Here is a 22,535-nt window from a genome sequence, read left to right on the forward strand (position 1 = left end):
AGACAGAAGTTGAAGTCCCATGACCCTGTTTTTTTGCATTGTTAAAATTCTTACAACACATCACTTTCAACCCAATGGAAGCTCTGATATGGATTTTCTTGATTTATTAAATTCCTGGCAGTTCTGTAAACAAATTAGTTCAAATGTATTTCTTGGCAAGATCCAGGGTCATTCAAAGTGAAGGAAAAAAAAGTAGCATATTGGCTATATAAACAGTTTTACAGTATGTCAACCTTTTCAAAATTTAATAATAAAAGTAAGCGATTACCTGGCAGGTTCCAGAAAACACTTAAAAATATCCTTCTACTTTCATATCTTTAAATACATTTACATAATTAAATTACAAAAGTTTTAAGTTCATTTTAATATACTTCATTTAACTGCATTGTTAGCTTTAAAATAATCAAAATTATTAAAAACACGGCGATTGTTTGGAATTAATAGCTGACACTGCTACTCTAAGCATGTATTAAATTACTTATTTCTATAACAATTTATGCACAGCTGCTCAAAATGAATAAGGTGTCCAGCAGAGTAAGATGCACCTGAAACTCTTTTCCATATCACCACTATTTTTGGCTAAGGAGATGACTGCAGAGGCTCATCTGTACTGGACACCCAAAAAACATTGTCAGGACCAGGCTACTGCAGTAATCCTGCTCCTGGCCATTGATAAGACTTGCTGACAAACAGGTTTAGCTCTCATTTCAGCAGATACCTGGAGAAAGTTTTCACTGCATGAAAATTTGAAGTGAAAACTGACTGTAACCAAATTAATATTGGTTAACATAAATTTCATATTGTACTCCAAATTTTTTTGCAGAAAAAAACTACAGATGGGACACATTTTCCTAAAACAATCCAGAAAGGATTCCCATCTTCTTAAAGTAAGAATGAAACTGAGTTGTTTTTTTTTCTCCAAATTAAAGAAACAAATTTAATGAAAATTTACAGTGATTATATTATCATTATGATTGCAAACATTTATTTTCTGTGAAAATGGAAGTACCAGAAATTCAGTACAATAACATTCCATTATATACCACTTATTTATTCAGTCATGAGGGCATAAAATACTTATCGCTGATCTTGAATTCTGTGTGTCCACCAATTAAATAGCTTTATAAATTGGCTCCAATAAAAGTAAGCATTCAAATACCATAAAGGAAAAGAAAAGTTTTCCCTAGTACAAGCTTTAATGACAGTCTATCCTTGTCAGGCTAGAATGAGAAAAGAAATCAACATTATCTCAAGTTTTGCAACACAAACTTGCAATGTGTCTGAATTTAACAAAAGCTTCAGCCACGCTCCTCACATTCTCACTATACCTTTCACAAACTTGAAAACAGACTGTAAACAGGAAAATCATCCAACAATGTATTAAGCAGGCAGTGGTCACTTTGGCTGCAATGTCACAATTTTCCTTTATAAGTGGGTAAAACTAATTTCTCCAAGTAGACCCTAAAATTTCTTCTCAATTTCTATCCAATTACTTTGAGATTCATTCTTTTCCTGCTGTACCTTTTCCACAATGAAAATGGGATTTTAATATCATAAATCAACTTTATGTTATTCATCAAGTCATTCTCTGTGGAAAGGAGAAACTAACTCATTCAAATTACATTTATTTTAAAGGCATATCCATTAGTTTGTCTGACTAATGGGTAAAAACCCATTACGAATTCCATGTGGAAACACACTTAGAAGACAACAGCAATTTTTAAGGACTAGTCTAACACATTGTATGATTCAATGGAAAGGAAATAGAACTGCTCTGAAGGAAGTTTTGTCTGTTACTTTGGCAATGACAACTTATCTAATCAGCCAAGCTTTGACAAAACTATTCCCATATGAACATCCAAAGGAGCCCTGTGAAGCTTCCCCAACATTTCTTTTAGTTCTCACATGCTCCCAAATACCAATCTTCATGTCTGCCACTGATTAATACAGTGCTTCATTCCAAAATGCAATTATCCCATTGACCTTTTGCCACTGTGGAAAAGAGCAAGCCTATGGGTCTATGCTCTATAATCACATTTTTGTCCTAATTGTGGCCTTAATACACACAGGCTTTATACATAGGCCTGGAATCCAGTCTAGATATTGCCCTTTATTAAATTTCAGAGAACTTCCAATAACAATGTCATTATAGTGAAGAAATATTCTCATGACACAGTAAAGCCTGGATGAAGAAGCTGTAAAGAATTTTTTACTATGTAACCTTTGCCAAAGGTATACTCCAAGAATCCCCATCTACATTGTTTCGCTTTCAACTTCCACCTTCAAAGATTATTCCCTGCTTTCTGAAAATGAGGGGAGAGATTTTAATGGCAGATGAAAAAAAAATATTCTTTTGAGGTTGTAAGGAATGTGTGTACACAGCTGACATACTTCCACATCACCACATTATTTTAAAGCTTTTTAAAACTAGCAAAGCACAAGGAAAAGTCAAAGCAGAAGTAGCATATTCTTTGCAGAAGTACTGCAAAGACGTAACTTGCCTCTAAAGTGTTTGGCTGATTTAAGCTTTCTATAGTCCTTAGTGAACTGGAATGTGTGTTTTTTAGAACTATTATTGTTATGATTGCCATTTTTTAGAACTAAGCATGCATCAGTATTTTCAGCAATGACCAGGGGTCTTGTGAATACCACGTTCTAGTTACAGGCACAGGCAGCTAGCACTTCTTATGCTCTGTACTCACCTGTAAACATTTTTGTAATGGCTTTACTCTGCTTGCGGGCAGAACACAGGAGAAGCAGCCAGGGAGGGAAGAACTCAAAGTGACCAGCTAAAAGTTCTGCTATTGTTCCAGACAAACTTGTAGAAGTCTGTTCACCCTCAGAAACGTTACAGCCCTCATCGACAGAATCCACAAGCAGGAAGAGGCTCTGCTGAGGGGCCTTCATTCCCAAGAGAGGGAGTAGAATACACCTGCAAGGAATGTGAATCAAAATCAGTATTTTAAATACATTTAACAGAACATTGACTATCATACGGTCATTCAAGTCAGAGCTATGTTCAACCTAAAATGCAAAGCTACCTTTTTAAACAGTCTAAGGAGCTTTTTAAATAGTTACCACAGAAAATACTGAGGTGGACTGAACTAACAGAAATAGTTTGAACAATCAGTGAAGCAATTCTTGTTTAGACAATATTACTTTTTAAAGAACTTATAACAACACTTTAAAATTATGTCATGCTGTTCAAGACTGAATAGAATACTTGCAAATGTGATGCTTCGCTAAGAAAGAAGCCACTTGGCTTAAAGTTTAAGAACTTTAATTACGGCTGTCTCTGCCAAAACTGTTGATATTGCTTATCAGAAACTAATAGCAAACAATAGTCAGTTGTAAAACAAAAGTTGGAATAAAAGACACAAAGTTCAGAGTGGAACTCTGAATGAGGAACAGTCTTACAAAGGACAGAATTACTGCCACACCTTCGTAAATGAAATGCAAATTAATTTAGTAGCAGACTGAGTAGTTATTTTGATGGATTAGGTTTTATTTATATTGAAGGTGCCAAGTTCCTATTACTAGAAAAGGATTCTCTGTATCCTCAGGATGATAGCATCTATAGCAATGCATCCAATTGTGTAGCTAAAAATCTCACCTGTGCATGTATGGTTGCCAACCTTAACAATACTCTTTAAAAATATATTTAACTTTGCATTTATATATCTTTACATAGCTACTACACAATGGCCATGTGTCTATCCAGTATTTCCAGGCTACAATACTGTTATTTGGGAAACTGCATAATGATTTACGCCCATAAGTTTCACTGTCTAAATTATCTTTGAATATATTTCACAAGCAAACTTTGACATTATAGTAAAAAGATTCAGAAAACTAAAGGAGGTGAGAAAAAAAAAGTGCCTAACAGTTTACTCTTTAAGATTTGTTATTTGCATGTGTCCAGAAAGCATGCACACCAAAAATACTTTTTCCATTTACTCAAGACCATACTAATTTTTTTCAAGTTTTACTGAAAAAATTTATCTTCAGAAGACTTTGGTTGATACATTATTTAAACTGAAATTAAACTGCAATATTGCTACAAGCTGGGAGTACCACTGGGCTGTGGTACAAGTCAGAAGGTAAAAATGACACAGAAAAGGGGAATATGACATAATTGCTCACTATCCAGTACGGAAACTGTAAGGTATCAAAGGTAACAAGGACATACTAGATTTCAAACTATGAAAAGGAAGATTTTTTTAATGCAGTGTGTAACTAAGCTGCAGAAGGCCTTGCCATGGAATGTTGTGCATTTAAACTGAAATATAGACAAGTCTATATTTAAACTGAAGCATTTAAACTGAAATATTTAAACTGAAATATAGACAAGCATTTAAACTGAATTATTTAAACTTTTAACTGAAGTTTAAACTGAAATATAGACAAGCATTTAAACTGAAATATAGACAAGTCTAGCCTGTTAATGGAATAACACTACTCATTTTAGAAAGGATTCATAAGCATTGTTAGTAGAAGATTTTTTCCTTGTTTTCTGACTGGGAAAAAAAACAAAATTAAATAAGAGTGGTGCAACTTTCATGCCTGATAGTAACACAGTAGAATCTAGCATAGGTAATCTATTACACTTGGAGAAATTTCCCCAAAGGTATAAACCAAAGTACAAAAGAGCTGTGTTCTGAAAGTATACAGTATTATATGGATTTTAAATCCCTAGTACTGTCCCCGTCCACCTCCCCCTTTCTTTTTCAGGTGCGCAAGACTACTGAGAACTTTTTGGTACTTCCACAGCTAGTTACTCTTTCAGAAGATGCCTGAAGTACAACTAAAATCACTGTTCACTAAGCTAGGAAGTTAAGCAGCTACCAATTTACAGAACAGGAAATTAAAGTAGCCATAAGGTTAAAATTACTTTCCTAAGTGATGCCAATCCCACAGTGAAAGGAGGCAGCTGGAAATGACCACATTTTCCACCCCTTCCCTCACCGGAATGGTGCCTTGACCCCTCAGCTTTTTATATCATGGCATTTTCCCTGCACTATTCCTTCTATCAAAATCAATTTTCTTTTCACATAGTTCTTGATACGAAATTACTTTTCAAGTATTAATGTTACTATGAGATGTGAAGAAAGAGTAATAGTAGCTTAACTTAAAATTTCACTTCAAGTCTGTGTGACCCTAAGAGAATACCTAGAGAATGCCTATCATAAAGGCATCTGACAGCATTTTTGTATTGGTATTTACCTATTGGTAATACACCAAGACAGCTAACTGTCACAACTGTGAAATGTGAGCACTGGGTCACGCACTAAATGACATTTTCCCAGAACTCTCAGGGACTGCAGCAAACAGCACTCCTGGGACTTTCTGAACCAGGAATTTGGTCTTTGCATTTAACACCCCTTAACTGAGCATGCTTCCACAGGTTTGTACAAATCTACGAACTGATTTAAGTCTCTGCATCCACAACATTCCATGGCAAGGCCTTCTGCAGCTTAGTTACACACTGCATTAAAAAAATCTTCCTTTTCATAGTTTGAAATCTAGTATGTCCTTGTTACCTTTGATACCTTACAGTTTCCGTACTGGATAGTGAGCAATTATGTCATATTCCCCTTTTCTGTGTCATTTTTACCTTCTGACTTGTACCACAGCCCAGTGGTACTCCCAGCTTGTAGCAATATTGCTATTATTATCAAGACATAGATAAGATTTTCTTTTAAAGTGCCTTTAGAAACATTTGATCTTCCTAGACATTTTGTATCTCTTGGGTTCAGAGTAGATACAAAGTAACATAACAGTGAAACTACTAGAAACAGTAAGTTCAGTGCTATCTTGGGAGATGTCTTGTCATGTTAACCACAGTAACATGACTTAGTAATTCCACTCCCCTACAATTTCTTGCTTGCATAGGAAAATTACATAAATAATACAGAATTAGCAATGTCATGAAATACTTCTGCAAATGGTGATTCATGTAGAGATTGTTGTAACAGATTGCTTAATCTGGCAAGTGCCTCTCAAAAGATTAAGAGTTGATTTTCTTTACCTTCTGAAAGGGTAACAGATTTGTATCTTTTCTGCTCAATATAAACATAAAAGTGGTCATCATGACAGAAAATTTCTGAAATAGAAACCATCATTTAAACCAGCAGAATTTAGTCAGTAAAAATACAAAATCTCTCTCGAAAACAGCACAAATAAGTATTTTAAATTATGGCATTCATCTTAATGGCAGTGTAATGACTTATTTATGAAGAGTAAAGATGTTTTACATGCTCACTAGCAAATAAGGAGTTCTCAGAATGATGAACCATCCCACAGAGTTCTTCAGGATTGCTACTGAGTTGACTTAACCCACGCAAACATGAATTTCCACATATGGAAGGAATATATACAGGCTTTGCCGAAGTTCTGCTTATGATTATCCTTGAGATATCCACAAACATACCAAGACAAAACAGAACAACGTAGAAAGACAGCAGTGTTGTACACAAAGGCCGAAAAGAAAGGTATAGTGCAATGCACATACTTGCTAAAAAAAAAAAAAGAAAAAAAAAGGCAAACACACCCCACAAATAACAACTGTGTGGTTCTAGGAGCAAAAGAAATTATAAATCTTACTTTCTTATGTGTTTCCCATATTTGATTGTCTCTGGTGTACAGGAAATTGAGTTACATCCCCGTTTAAATTGTTAGATGTTACAGCATGAACATAACTTATCCCTAAAAGGGGTCCTTTTCCCATGTCCAGCTGCTAGCATTCATGACTGACAAACACACAGAACAAGCATATAAAACTCATCTCCTAAGCAAGCCAGAAGTAAGAAAATGAAACAATATCCAACACTTTAAATTTCATGATAGCAATGACTGATTTGGAAATGTGCTTAACTACTGCTGCAGCTTAACTACTGCTACAAAAAGTACTTACTACTACAGCTACTACTACTTCAATTCTTATGGTTTTTTTTCCACATCAGTATGACAATTCTTCGAACTGCCTTTTGAGTCACCTTCTTGACAATAGCTTATAGCTTAGGTCTTGTGTTCTGTTACAGCTGCTGATCCCTATTGGAACCATCACAGAGGCCTGCACTGGGAATTTACAAACTCTGTTCTTTTCAAAGCAAGACTGTAAAAAAAAACCAGAGAATATAATTATCCCACACATAGCCTTCTTTGTTTTTCTCCTCCTGCTTTTTTCCAAATGCTTTTACATCAGATTCCTTGAGCAAATTCACCAGCTATTTGTCATAGTCCTAGTTTCTGCATATTAAATTAGCCTTTTCTCACCCTGCTTCCTTATTATTGAGGGATTAACACTTCCTCCTAATTTCAAACTATTAAATGCCTCCAAACATTTTTCTTCAGAGGAAACAATCTCTGTAAACTAGAGTTAGAGAGTCAACTTAAGGATTAATTCTGAAAGTGGGCCAACACCCTGCCCTCTCACAAAGGTGGACTGAGAAACTGATTTTGCATCCACATACCAAACCAGTAACATTTTCAACAGGGCTATGGAATGAAGCCTACTGTCCTCTTCCAACCTTCACAGCTACTTTCACCAAGCCCACACTGAACCTCCAAAATGGTGTAAATTTTCTCTTTTGTACCAAGAGAACAGCACTGTGCTGTGTGCTTGTTCTGTCTGGAGGATGTGCCAATGTTACCACCCTGACTGTGGCTGGGGATCCAATGTTTGGGTTGTAATTTTTCATTGCTGCATGTTGTCAGATTGGAAAGAACAGTATCTCATTGGCAGTGCTGCAAGGTAAAACCACCATTACAGGACATGAGTACCAGGAAAGAAAGGCAAGCATCCCAAACTGATTTTTAAAAATGGTGCTAAATGCTCTGAGTGATGCTTTTGATGTCAGGTAAGGTTGTTCTTACCCTCTACTTCATCTCATCTGTCTGTCTCTGGTTTGGGAGTTTTTAGGAAGTTGGCATTCTCCTGCTTGAATTCACCAGCACCTCCCTGAGAAGATCCCCACAGAGTATCTTCTTCCCTAAAGGCTATTTACATTCCAAAAAGGAAAACGCTATTCATTGCTGGTGAAACAGTTCATATGTAATATTTACAACTAAGTTAATATTAATGCCCTATTCTGAGTCACAAGAAACAGTACTAGGCAATCACATGGAATAACAGAAAGTAGCTGCAAACTCCAAAAGAACTGTAGTTCCTTAGAATTAATCATTGAGGATTATAAACACATGCTGAAAAAAATTATTCACAATACTTTGGATTAATAACTTCAGCCATTACTAACAACATGATAGAGGTGATCAACTGCTATCAGCAACTGAGGTTATGCTGAACTTTACCTGAATTATTTTATTGGCAAAATTTGCAACAGAACTTTATTAAAAATTCACCTTACATGAAAGAGGCAAAACAGAGCTGTCATCTGTAAGAGATCTGAATGCCTTGTAGAGGTCCTAAGGAAACTGCCCACTTGCACATTTGATCTAAAAGAATTATTGAAGATTAAAGTAACAGAGGAACATATCTATATATATTGGATGGATATCTGTGCATGTATATAGTCTAACAATAAACAGTGTATAACAAATTAGACAACTCTTCAAACATTAACCTCAATGTTCAGAGAAGCAAACAAGCATCTTCCTTCTTACGGGTGGTTTATAACATGATGTTTCTCAGAAGTTTACCATGTGATTTTTAAGACATTCATTTCCATTTATGTTGTATCAGAAAATACAGAAAATCAAGTACATAGTGAAACTGTAAATAATCCAACTGTATTTACATAATGTAATAATTTTTGCCAGCAACACAGGAAGGTGTGGGATTTTTGCCTAATAATCACACACAGACCTAGCAAAAATCTTCACAATTCCTGCTGCTCAGGTGAGGAACTATTACCCTCCTTCTGAGAAGACTCTTGGAAGCTGTATTCACACCGTAAGAAATATCAGAGCATCTTTACAAATTACTTGCAATACTGGTTGCATATTAGTGAGTTTTACTTTGTCCTGTCACAAGGCCTTTATGTCTTATGGACGACTGACAGTAAACAGTTTATTTACCTGCCTTCTAATGCATTCTAGCTAGTGATTAAAAGGGAAATTCTAATGACCAAGTTCAATAGCTGCTTTCAGTATCATCACCCCAATTTTTGGCACTATATACATGCATAATACAGGCCTTTGCTTCTTATTTATCACTTGTAGAAACATCCTGAAAAACATGCGCAAGACCTTTAAGTAATGGTGAAATATTTGGGAAAGACAAGGGCTGGGAAAAAACTGTAAGATAAAGCATATGGCTAAGAAGGTGAAGTGACCCAATTTGATGTCTGCACACCTGTGTATGCACCAATGGCATGTGATTTGTCAACATGATAAAGTGTACTGCAACTGCTTATGACTGACAAAGTACAATACTGGAATTACACACACTCATGGACTATAGTATAATATTGATTATTGTTTCTAGTAAATTATTTATTTACAGGCTGGACAGAAAGACAAATGGCTCTAGCAGTTCTTCTACTCAGCCTTATGAAGGAAGAGGCAAAAAGAAAAAAAAAAGGAGAGAAGAAAAAAAGCCCACAAAAAAACCCCAAACAATGTAAAGCCCTTAGAATCACCTATTGAGAAAACTCCAGGTACAGCACAGTGATGTAAATCTAGGGTCTGGTCTTTTCTGCAGCAGTGAATCAGAAACAGCAGGCAAGTCTTGCGCAATACAGTACCTGATTTTGCAATGTCTTGTAGCAACCTGACTTCGATCTGTAGACCTGCAGCCCCACAAGGAGAGCACAAAAGCAAGCTCTAGGGCATCAGGCCAGACAAAAGAAGAGTTTATCCTAGAAGCAGCGCCATCAGTCACAGGCAAACAGAGCATGCTGGATGCCTGTGTATTGATTAGACACCTCTTGCTGTCTCACACAAATATACAGGTGATCTTTGTCTATAAAAATTGTCAGCAGATTTACGAGTCTACTAGAAACCTTAAGAGCAAATATTTTGATGTAATAGTTGGACTGGCTAGAACAGTTTGCAAACAACTCAGCTGTTAAAAGGACAGACAACTGTATCTGAAACCCATTCACACCTGCTACCATGAGCAGGTTGACTGTTGCCATGTATTTTTAAATGGAATGTATTTGCCATATGTGCTAACATACACAATATGTTCTAAACACTTAGTCTGACATAAAAAAAACCCAAAACCAAACAAATCTGGGTCCCTACATAAGGCAAAGAGTAGGAGAGTACAGGAAACAATGCAAGTATTTTCCTGAACATGCAATATAAAATAGTAGTTTTTTCTACATACACTTTCCTAGTTCTGTTTTTTAGTGAAGACACCATCTAGCCCACTTCCCTGCCTACAGCCAAATAAGTTCTACATCTGTCATCCCAGAGATACACTAGCACAGGCATTCCTAAAGACTTATACTGATCAATACTCTGCCCAGACAATTCCAGGGCTTCAATACTCTCACAATTGGGAAGTCTTCTCCTTTCCCCCATGTGCCTAAACTTACTTAACCTGTTTCCTAGCAAATTAAACTTCTTGTATCACATGGATAACACGAGGGTCATAACAAGGAAGACAGAAGTATCCAAAATTTATAACCATTTGCCTCCATTCAAGTCAGCCAGACCTCTAAAAAACACATTCAAAAGAGGCAGAGGCAAGACATATCTCTAAGAAACCCAGTGTACTGTGTCAGTTTGAAAATGAACTACTGATAATTACTCTCCAAGTACAGTTACTCAACCCTATTTGCACATAGCCAAATGTAGTTTACCTTGCACATTGTCTGTCTGCATGAGTCTCGTGTAAGTATCAAAGCCTTCCTGAAGTCAAAATGACATTTATGATTATCCCCTATCCACTACTGTTCTATCTCTTACAAAACCAAGTTGGAATAGATTTGTCAAAACCAAGCCATGACACACCATGTTAGCTGTTTTTCAACTCTGTTACCTTCCAGCAGCTTGCAAATAGTTTGCCTAATTATTTGTTTTGGCATTTTTTATTTCAATTGACATACTTCTAATTCCCCACACCTTCCTGTCCTTTTTTAAAGCAAGGCACTAAATATACATCTTTTTCTTTCAAGTCTGAATTTTTACCCATCCTGGCAAAGATAACCTGTTCTTTCAGAATAGCAACAGTTCATAGGCTGAACATTTTGAAAACATCTCATATACTCTATGTTTTTCTGTTGGTTTTGTTTTGTTTTTTGCTTGATTTTTTTTTGTTTGGGGTTTTTTTGGCTAGACTATGGTTTTCTGTAATCCTACAGCTTCGTTGCTAGTTTTAATTATGTTAGCTGACTGCAAAATTACTATTTTTAAGAAAGGGCAAATAATCAAGCATTACACATTTTAGCTTTGCCAGTGCTATGAGTTTTTCCTCCCCAGTGCCCAGCAGACCAACAGTTGGTGGATATTGTCTTCCTTCTGCTAATGCACATATGAAATTATTTATTACCAAACAAATATGAACCTTTAACTTTCAGTTTGCCCTCATTCACACATCACTCTTTTGCTTTCACATTCAGTAGTTCATCTATTTTTTTTCTGCAGCCTTCCTCCTAGTGCTTAATACATGCATGACGAATAGCTCAGTTTCACTATATTGGACATTTCATATACTGCTTTGAGACATCAGTGTTCTCTCCAGCTAATTTCATTATACTTGTCTTCACAAGATCTCAGCCACAAATAATCTGAGGTCACCAGTATCTCCAAACCCACTGCTTTTATTTTGCCCTTCTTCCTCCTCCTCTTTTGAACATCAGGTATTTAAAATCATTTCACAGTCTCTGTCCCCAGAAGTTACTTTTGATTTTCTCTTTCCAATCTGACTGAAGCAAATTTATGTCTTCCCACTAGCTATTTTGTCCTCTGACATTAGAAATATGGTCATTGACAGAGTACCACTTATACCATGCTTTCCCAGCTGATATTCATTTCCTGTTTGTTGTTCTAATTTTTCAGCTACATAGACATTATCATTAAATTCTATGCGTTGAATAATTCCATTTGATATTTTAAAGAAGTTCAGCTTACTTGATCTTGCTTGTTTGGTACAGTAAAACACGTGTATTTAGGAAAGACACAGTTTAAAGGTGTGGGAATCTCACTTAGTTACTGACAACTACTATGCCAAAGCAAGTAAACTTTTACATACACATATGGTCTAATTAAGGTGGTCAATAGGTAGTCTTATTTATGGTCCATAAAAGGTAACTTTTTTAGCAACAAGCCTTTAAATAGGTCCCACGTGTGGTGTATATCTTTTATTCACAGATTCGTCAATGGATTTAACTTCTTTACTCTAGAACTACAAGCAGACAAAGCTACTCCCACCAAACTATTTGTTTGGTTTTTTTAGACATACCAGTTTTACAAGTCATCCTGACAGATCTTTTAGAGCATTTAAGTCTATCTTGACTCTGTACTAATATTTCCAGTTCTGCTTGCTTACCCCATACCTTTTTTCCATTAGTATAAAGATACCTAAGGCATTTGATTAGTACCTCACTTATCCTCCTCCTTGTCCGTCCCATGACCCTATGTGAATAACCTTATTTCCTCTCTTCCTCCACCTCCAGTTTTTTCAAGCTGGTCTCTAGGTTGCTGTTATTTATGTTAACTCCTGGAATCTATCAGCCAGCAAGTGTAGTTTAAAAGCTTTCTTTTATTAGGGAAAATAAAAAATAAACAAAACCAACCCGCTGCTTTTCTTTGTATTAAGCATCAATGAAATTCTCACTGTTTCCACAACTCTTTTTTTTTTTTTTTTAAGAAAAACAAAAGATCAGGTTAGGGGGTGCCAAATAAAGTCCACTTTACATCAAATGCATGAGATGAAAGTATCAAATCAGATTCACTGAAAACTATTACTAGATGAAATGAGAGAATTAGCTATACCTCACCATATTTTCTATACCTGTAAAGTTAACAACTTATTTTGTAAATATACAGCAGTCTGTGGTTGAAATGCAACATGGAGGAGTGAAGTACGACAATAAGAAAACTAACAAGTTTATATATGCAACAGAGTATATTAAAGTTAGTTTTAAATAATTTACAGAACCAAAGTTACAGCATAGTCTTTTCTGCTTTCCTTATTAACTACCTGGTGCCTCAGCCATACATTTTTGTCTAAGAAACAATTTTTGTATCTTGTTCTATGAGCAGTGTTATCTGAACACACCAGCGTACACCTGAATTGGAATTCTTGTAGCCTTTACAGGCACTTGAATTCATTGGTATTATTTCACGTTTTGAAAATAGGAAAAACCTGTTCCTTCTGCCTCCATTTATGAGGAGCATAAATATAACTGAAGTAACAGATACTGTTTTCTATGTATACAATTATATTATTGACATGAGAGAAATGTTAGTCACAAAAACAGAAACAAAATATACCCCAAATGGATGAGACTGGTAGAAAACTGCACTGACACATTTAACAATGTGTTTTTTGTCAGGGTATATTCTAGCCTACTCTCCAGCCAGTCCAATGTTCTATTATCATAAAATCATAGAATAGTTAGGGTTGGAAAGGATCTTAAGATCACCTAGTTCCAATCCCCCTGCCATGGGCAGGGACACCTCACACTAAACCATATCACCCAAGGCTTCGTCCAACCTGGCCTTGAACACTGCCAGGGATGGAGCATTCACTACCTCCCTGGGCAACCCATTCCAGTACTTCACCACCCTAATAGTAAAGGATTTCTTCCTTATATCCAATCTAAATCTCCCCTGTTTAAGTTTTAACCCATCACCACTTGTCCTGTCACTACAGTCCCTAATGAATAGTCCCTCCCCAGCATCTCTGTAGGCCCCCTTCAGATACTGGAAGGCTGCTATGAGGTCTCCACACAGCCTTCTCTTCTCCAGGCACAACAGCCCCAACTTTCTCAGCCTGCCTTTATATGAAAGGTGCTCCAGTCCCCTGATCATTCTCATGGCCTCCTCTGGACTTGTTCCAACAGTTCCATGTCCTTTTTATGTTGAGGACACCAGAACTGCACACAGTACTCCAAGTGAGGTCTCACAAGAGCAGAGTAGAGGGGCAGGATCACCTCCTTCGACCTGCTGGTCACACTCCTTTTGATGCAGCCCAGGATACAGTTGGCTGTCTGGGCTACAAGCGCAAACTGAGACTGGCTCATGTTCATGTTCTCATTGACCAACACCCCCAAGTCTTTCTCCACAGGGCTGCTCTGAATCTCTTCTCTGCCCAACCTGTAGCTGTGCCTGGGATTGCTCCCACCCAGGTGTAGGACCTTGCACTTGTCATGGTTAAACTTCATAAGGTTGGCATCAGCCCACCTCACAACTATTATTTCATGACTGTGTAACAAAAGACAATAGCATAATGCACATGGTACAGTCACCATTATTACTAAAGTTCAGTCAATTCCCAAATTAATCAAATTTGTCAAATACATGATTCCAAAAGAAAGAAAACAAAACAAAACAGCCAGAACCCAGCAAAAATCCAAGCACAAAGAAGAGGTGCTGCAGTGGTTATTTCAGCAGTAAGGTGTTTCTTTAGGAAACCAAGATAAACAGTATACCTTTTGAAGTCTTGATCATACCCTGATTTAGTTACACTCTACCTGCCTTTCTCATTTCTTGCACATCATCACAAAGCACCCCACACTTCAACTGCTGAACTAATTGCACGATTATACTGTCCAACCTCATATTCAGAAAAACATCTGCACAAATACCAGAAGAAAAGCTGTTAAGATTCTACCTTACTAGTCAAGCACTTAAGAAAGCTTTCCTCCTATGTTTGCATTGTCATGTGTCTTTTTCAATCTTATTTTCTCAAGTAAAAGGGACTATCCTAACCTTTCGTTGCACTGTCTTAGCTGAAGAGGCAACAGATGGAGCATCTTTCATGTGTCCCATTCAAAATTATTCACCCAAACTCCCCAAAGAAGAATTCACAGCATATGTTCCTCATGCGTCACTCTTGGTCTGTATTAGTTACCTTCTGGTTTGTGGACTATTTTCCTCCCCCAGCCCCAAGCAGATAGAGTTACTCTTAATTTGACTGTAAATCTCCTGTTGATCCTTTCTGTATCTTTTCTGTAATTTACTTTAAAAAACATTGTTAGGCTAGCACCATGTGAACCTGATTCTATTATCTTACAGCAGTGGTGCGCTTTGCTTTGGAACTGATTCTATAGCTTTATATTTAGTAAGATTTATTTTTAGACATAACTACAATGGAAGAAGTAACAGAAGCTTCCTCCTCTCCCCCCAGAAATTTACATATAAAATGTTTACTGCAGATGGCAGTTTTACCATAATTTAAAACAGAATGAGGTACCAAGGAAAAAAAATATACGTGAAGTCATAAAAATCAAACTTAATGTGTAGTGTCTGCTACAACCTTTTGGGGGAAAAATAATGTGTTTTTTCTTCATTTTTTAAGAAAAAGTAAGTGAATGAGGCTGAAGCAAAGGAAGTGGCAACGCTCCAATACAGAATAAAGCAATTGGAACCAAACTGGTGCATGCAACTGCCAATGGAGTAAGAAAAAGTTTAGAAAGTTTACCAAAGTGTTTCTAGTCTAATCAAAACTAATGTGTCTTGGTACCACTACCATCATGCACACCATTGCAACAGTGAGGGAATACCAGAGAAGAGCTGGTAAGAGCTTCCTACTTAAACTCATTGCATTATTGACTGCTTAAGTTTCCACCTGTTAGAGAAGGCAGAGTTGATACTTCTTTGCTAATTTTGGGTAATTCAAATCATATATGACACAATTTTTCCTATAATGAATTAGTCACACTTTACCTGTAGGGTTTTCTTCCAATGTCCTGTTGAACTCTTGGTTCATGCAGAGAAAGGACAGATAGCTCAGTGATTGTATCATGCTCACCACCATCGCAGGAGAGCTAATGTAGTTAAACCAAGACTTATTAATTAACTGCTTTGAGATGTAAATCATGCTGTAACCCAATTCTCAATAGTTTTTCCTCCTGAGGTTCATTCAGAGTTGCCCATTACTGTCATCTCTATAATGCTAGTATTTTCCCTAACCAACCTAGAGCTTCTGACCACTTTTCTGTTTCTTCCAGGCTGTTCTTCAAATGACCTTAAATAAGATGCTGCCATGCCCCTTTCCTCTTAATCTCTTTCATTGGGATATCTACAAGATATCACAAATTTTTAGCACCCAAGCGTGCATCTGTGCAGCCAGATGCTTCTCTCTCCTTTGCACAAGCACCAGTATTACCAACTCTTCTAAGTATATAACAAAGAAAAAAAACCAACCCCCCAAAAAACCCCCAAACAAACCCACAAAAAAAACCAACCAAAACAAACAAACAACAAACTACACCCCCCCCCCCAAAAAAAAAAAAAAGAAAAAACAAAGACATTGTTAATGGGCCATGAACTGTAAGTCCACTCATGTATGATCCTTTGTTCCCATTCTTCCTCCCACTCCTGCCAATTTAATCAACAGCATCATCTTCTATCAACAACAAAGACTGCTTGGTCCTTGCTTTGTGTGAAGGTGTCTGCAAACCCGCGACTTAAGAGAGGACTTTGGTTGCAATTGTTTTGCCCCTTTCACTTCATCAGCTATATAAATTCCCCCATTTACCTTCCCTTCTTGATCTCATTATCAGTTCTTTCATGCTATCCTATCACATTTTGATGTCATCAAGTGTACTAGGAACCTAGCACCTACTCATTCTTTGCAGCACCTCCTCTGCAATACTTTTGAATACCCATCTATGACTCAACCTTTACCTCAACATAATTAAGTGGATTTTTGTCATCACACTTGCCTTTTTTCCAAATTGTTTCTTTTTGAGCAGTAATTCTTCTAGGAGCAGTAAAGGCTGCTCCTAGACAAAGATGGAAGATTTCTCACCATTCCTACTGTATTGTACACATCATCAAGCAGAAGAAACTGAAACCTCTTCAATGCATTGCTTCACTAACACTTTCAGGAGGTGATGTTTCAATCCTATCTTTCCCCAGTATATTAGACACACTAAGTCCTTTCTACTTCACAATCCTCCAAATCCTTTTCGTTTTTTCATTAAAAAGGAAGAAAAGAAACTTAAACCCTTGCACAAGCTATGAACATGTGCATAGAAAACTGGAGGGAAGGGAAATAATTAACAAGTGAGAGTTGCCATGAAGCTACATCTAACTAAACAGCTTATAGGAAAACCTGTAAGGTTTAAGACTGAGCCACATAGATTAAAGGCAAAATGTTAATGCCTATAGAAGTAGAAGACAAAAAGGTCTATGTAAGTTGACATTATTAAAATGCCTTAGGGAAACTTTCTTATGGTAATTTAAACTGAAAAGGTTAAAACCTTAAATGGTATTATGTTCAGTCTATATGCAGTGCTTCCATACAATGAAAGAAGAACATGCAACTTGCTCTTGCAGAAACACTAACTGTTGCTATGTGACCCGTTAACTCTATGGATTTAAAGGAAAAGTCTAAAGAGAAACATACTGCAAAGTACTTAAGCTTCAGGCAATGCTCAACTTTCTAATAATCTAGAGAGCACCAGAACATAATGTCTTCTATGAAACCTAACATCAGTTAAAAGTTTAAAGCATCAATTACACATTGTACATACATACTAGAACCAGAAGCCCCATCAGAATGAAGATGCTCTCACAACAGCATAGTGTTTATGAAACACTAGTTTACATCCTGCAACTTCACTTTCACTGAGCTGGAAATACAAACTGAAGTGGCAAATTCTTTTTAATCTCTTATGCAAAACAAACACAGTTTTCTCATCTCACTCATGAATTGGTCTGATTTTCAGTCAGTGTTCTGGCTCTATCACTTTTGAGTATAAAATAAATTATGTTACTGAATAATTAAAATGTAGACAAATGTATTTACTGTAAGTCTCTATAGTATACATGAAAAATACATAAATACCTATAAATTAACAAACTCATATCACACAAAAGTGAAAGCACAGAAACAGTATTTGTAATTACATGAACTGTTGTAACGAGTAAGCTACACTGAAGACAAGTAGCATTTTACCACACATTTAACATCAATACACCTGTAATAGTTCACATCATCACAGGACACCACTGCAAGGGAGACAGTATTAGGGTTCAACGCAATATTTTTTTTACTGTCCTTTGCTTCTTTCATGCAGACTGGCTTGGTCACCACTTTTCTTCATTAAATCTCAAGAGATCTTTTCATTTTGCAGCTATCAGCTTACATGGAGCTGCTTCTTATAGAGTTGTAAAAGGCTTTGTGCTGTATAGCCTGTCTGCTATTTTTAATACTTTATATCTCTCAATACACAACCACTAAGTGTAAGACTCCATGTGGGAGGATTAGTCTACAAGGGAGCTAAAGCCTGTAAAACTGCCCAGTCTTTCTGATGGAATCTGTAGGAATAGATTTTTTTAAATTAAAAAATACCTCAGCCACTTCATGTTAAATGTACATATTATTTGACAAACTTTCATCACTAGAAATATGATACTAAAATCAAACTGTAATTATTCCATTATGATTGAGTGCATAGTACTGACAGTGAAAAGAGAGGCATGTGCTCCTTATGTTTTGGCATGACTATGTTTGACAGCCTCAAGTTTTTCAAAAAGCAGAGAAATTTAAATCTTTTCATGAATCTAGCATTAAATCATGCAGAATCGAGAACTTGTCATTCCAACACCCAATGTCTGTGGAATCTCAAACTGAGTCTAGAAACAGGCAGAAGACTACATGGGAGAGACCATGGAGAACCTCCCTCACTAGAGCACTGCTTGCACTTCTCCTCTGGCATGCTGTAGTTGATGAGATCTTGAACAACCCATCAACGCACCCCAAGAAGTCACCAAAAAGGCACCTAACATACACCAGCTTGCTGTTAGCTGAAATTAGCTAGCTTTTAGCTTAAAATGGCTGTGGCTCCTACTAAAAGCAAAATTCAATCTTGCAGCAGATCAAGCTCCTCTGGGCTAGGATCCAACTAGCTTCGGGATTCTAGTCAAGCATAAGTGAAAGATGTAGGAAATGTACAAAATTCTGGGAAACTACAGAAGTACAATGTACCATATTTACACATCTGAAGTGTTGCTATGAAAAAATCCTTTTAGATTCAGAAAACTGTATTTAGCTAAAAGATTTTTTTTAATGTCACATTTTAGGTGCAACTTCTGAGGAAAGACTAGCAAATCAGAATTATTTAATTTAAAGATGAGACAAAAGAGAATAAAGCATTACTCAAATCAATAAAAGGCCTTATCCAAAAGGAAAGAAAGCATCTAATCTCCAAGTCTCTGGAGAACACTAAGTAGTAACAAGCTTAGATTACATCAAGAAAATAAACCAGGTTAGACAGATGGAATTTTTTTTCTGATAAGAATTGTGAAACATAAAAGAGGATGAAGTAAGCATCTCTAATCAACAGACTTGGCTTCTTCTGCCTGGTAAAGGTGGACTTGATTTTCTGAGGTCCCCTTCCAACCTCCTCTTTCGAGGTCAAAATCAGTCACTTGCACATTTGACCTTTATGTGTGGTAAATGAACAAACACACTGAAAGTTTAAGAACTTTCTTCTTTAAAGGGTCTTGGAAATTAATTATTATGCATTCAGATCTTTCTGTCCTGAAAGAGGACAGTTAGCCCTTGGCTTAGTTTCTTCCGATTGTAGTTCTATGAAATTATAGCGTCTGACAAGATCTACGTTCACATCCTCCTTGTTACTGCTGCAAAGCTACAGCTACTAAGACTGTACTGGAACTGCAGAAGAAGAGGGAGATGCAGCCCTTTTCAGAAGAAAGGAGATGTAGATAACTTCCAGACACTTCAGACTTGGATGAGAAAATTCAAGGTATTTCTTTTCTATGAAAAAGATTCATACTTAATTACTAGTGTCATAAATCAAGAGAAATGCCAGCAGCTTACAAAGATTCCAGTAGTCCAAGCTCAGGCATCTATAAACATCGCCCATGCATTGCCTCTCAGTGTATCTTTTATTTCAATTCCTCCTAAACTCATGGTAAACTCAGACTTTTACTAAATGCATTTCATTTAAAAAAAAAACACCAAGAAACAAAAAACAAACAAACAAAAAAAAAACAAACCAAAACACCAGTAGCAGAAGTATGTACTGTGGCTAATTCACTAGCAAGGAAAACTCAAAGTTTGTAGTGTAAAGTATCAAAGGCTAAACCTATGAAAGTTAGGATACTCTAATTAATTAATCTCTGGCCTCTAACTAAATCTCTTACCTCAGCCATTAAAGCTGACTTGAAACTTTGTTAGCTAAAGACAATGCAGTAAACAGTTAAAACAGGAAAATAATAAAAAGTGAAAGGCAAGAACTAAAGAGAACCTGGCCTTCAACTTCTCAGAATTACTTCAAAACTCACTTAAGTTATTATGATTAAGAATGAGCTATTCTGAAACAGTGAAAAGCTCACTAATTTATTGTTCAGTGAAGCCCACACAATCCATGATAATTTTAATTATATTACTGGCTTCAAAGATCATACAAGGAGTTGTAAAAAGAACAGCTTCTTCACACTTCATCTGTTATTGTATACAACTCAATTTCTAAACCTGTTCCTTCATCTATGCTAACTAAATGGCAAGAAAAATGGTATTTCAGTACTGCAAACAGTAACAGAATAATTGCTAAACAAACCTGCATTTTTTCTACACTGTCAAACAATTCAAAACTTGAAGTAAGACTTGTTGCCCCTTAATATTTACGTAAGGGTAAAAGCTCTCTGTCACCTACAGTCTGCAACTTCCTGATGACACACTACTCTTTTCAGAAAAAGGGAAGAAAAAAAGAAAAAAAGGAATCAGTTGCGCGGAGAGCAAATGCAGCTGAAGGACTGGACCTGGGATGGGGCAGTGAGGAGAGGAAATGCTTGTTAGCATTGGTTGACAATCCTAGGGTTTTTTGCACTGAATTCTGGTGTTAATGAGATTTCTCTCATACTGCCAAACACAAAACTCTAGAGGCTTGATCCTTTGGAGCTTTCCTCCAAACAGGTAGCTGGATCATTACATAGATAACAGCTATTGGCACAAGATCTGTTGTACTTTAACGCTGTCCAAATGAATGACTCATACAAGGCAGCTTTCAATGTTAATCAACATAAACCCCTGCTTCAAACTCACAGCATAAAACTTTATATGACCTTTCACACTTTTTACATCAAGCCTACAGATATTTGCATATTCTAGAGAACTATAAAACTGTTTTATCTATCACTTAACATTATTGGTCACATTCCATTACAATGCAAATCTGTTGTGCACACGGACACACGGGAACTATAATACAGATATTTAGTACAGCCTTACAGAGCACTACCTGCAGACAGAACAACACTGAAGTTAGCACCAGTGTGCATAGAAAAAGAAATAAATCTGGTGTCCTTTTTGTATTTAGGCATCCTTTTTGTCAGGGTCATAGTTTCCTCTATATTCATCCTTGGTAGAGAAGATGTGACATCAGCTTGAGAGAAATTCTATGCAGTTCTATGCTGAAATTTGTTCAGCAGGGGTTTTTTATTTTTTTAAATTGTTTTCTTGGCTCCCTACCAATCAGGGATGGCTACGTGCATAAAGATGCAATTTCTAGATGCAATGCAAGTAAGTGGAAATCTGAATTCATAGCTTCATTTTCTCCCCAGTAAAAGTCTCTTTGATCAGACCATCTTACATTAAAGTAATTGTATTAGAAATACTTTGGTAATAAAGTCCTAGGACACTTTGCAAGTAAATCACACTTGAACATCACTGACCCAAATTCAATATGTGAGAAGTAAGTATGTGAGAAGTCTCACAAGCTTTGAAGTTTCTTGAAAAGACATGCAGAAGACAGCAGGAAATTTCAGCTGTGAGTGACAGTAAAGCAGTTTCATTTGCATAAGCCTTCTGGGAGATGTGGAAATTTATCAATTTGGGGGGATTTAAGTTTGTACAAGACCAATGAAAACTTAAGGTGTTTAGTGCAAGCTGAAAAACATAATGTTATTTAACGGATATGTTCTATCTCTGAATCCTCTGAAACTGGCTTAGGAGCTCTAGTTATGAATGCCTTTGAAACTCAGAGTTGACATTTTTTCCCAGCCATTAATCTGCAGGGTAAACTTAGGTCTACCCTTCCTGTAAAATCCACTTTCTGGGCTGTGAATTTACCAAGATCTGCCAGTCTACAGTTCTAACTGCAGAACAGCCTTTCTCTGCTGTCTGAAGGTGTTTAATGACATCTCCTTTGTCTGAAAAAGATAAACCACAATCGTAAGGGCAAATGCCTTTCTTTCTACAGACTAGTTTGTACGAATTTCTTGGTTTATACCACAGTTCCTCTATGTCCCCATGGTGCTGGATAACCAACTGCCTGTACTTCTACTAAATGCTGGAGGTATAAACTTGCTGCAGCAAAACCAGTGTCAACCCCATTCACAACCCTAGAGACAGTACTGCAAAATTTGGGTTATTTAGATTTTGACTCTTCTATTTAAATGGGGAAGAACAGCCTAATAGACCTTTT

General features: G+C 36.6%; 1 protein-coding gene across 1 annotated transcript in view; it reads right to left on the reverse strand.

Annotated features, from left to right (window-relative positions):
* The window catches only part of ANKRD50 (ankyrin repeat domain containing 50), a 41,386-nt gene that overhangs the window by 13,349 nt on the left and 5,502 nt on the right, over positions 1-22,535 (reverse strand). Inside the window, exon 3 of the mRNA XM_034062974.1 lies at positions 2,703-2,932. Coding sequence (XP_033918865.1) covers positions 2,703-2,932 — 230 coding nt within the window. The remainder of the gene's footprint in view (positions 1-2,702; positions 2,933-22,535) is intronic.

The sequence above is a fragment of the Melopsittacus undulatus genome, chromosome 5, assembly GCF_012275295.1.
Source record: "Melopsittacus undulatus isolate bMelUnd1 chromosome 5, bMelUnd1.mat.Z, whole genome shotgun sequence".
NCBI lineage: Eukaryota > Metazoa > Chordata > Aves > Psittaciformes > Psittaculidae > Melopsittacus > Melopsittacus undulatus.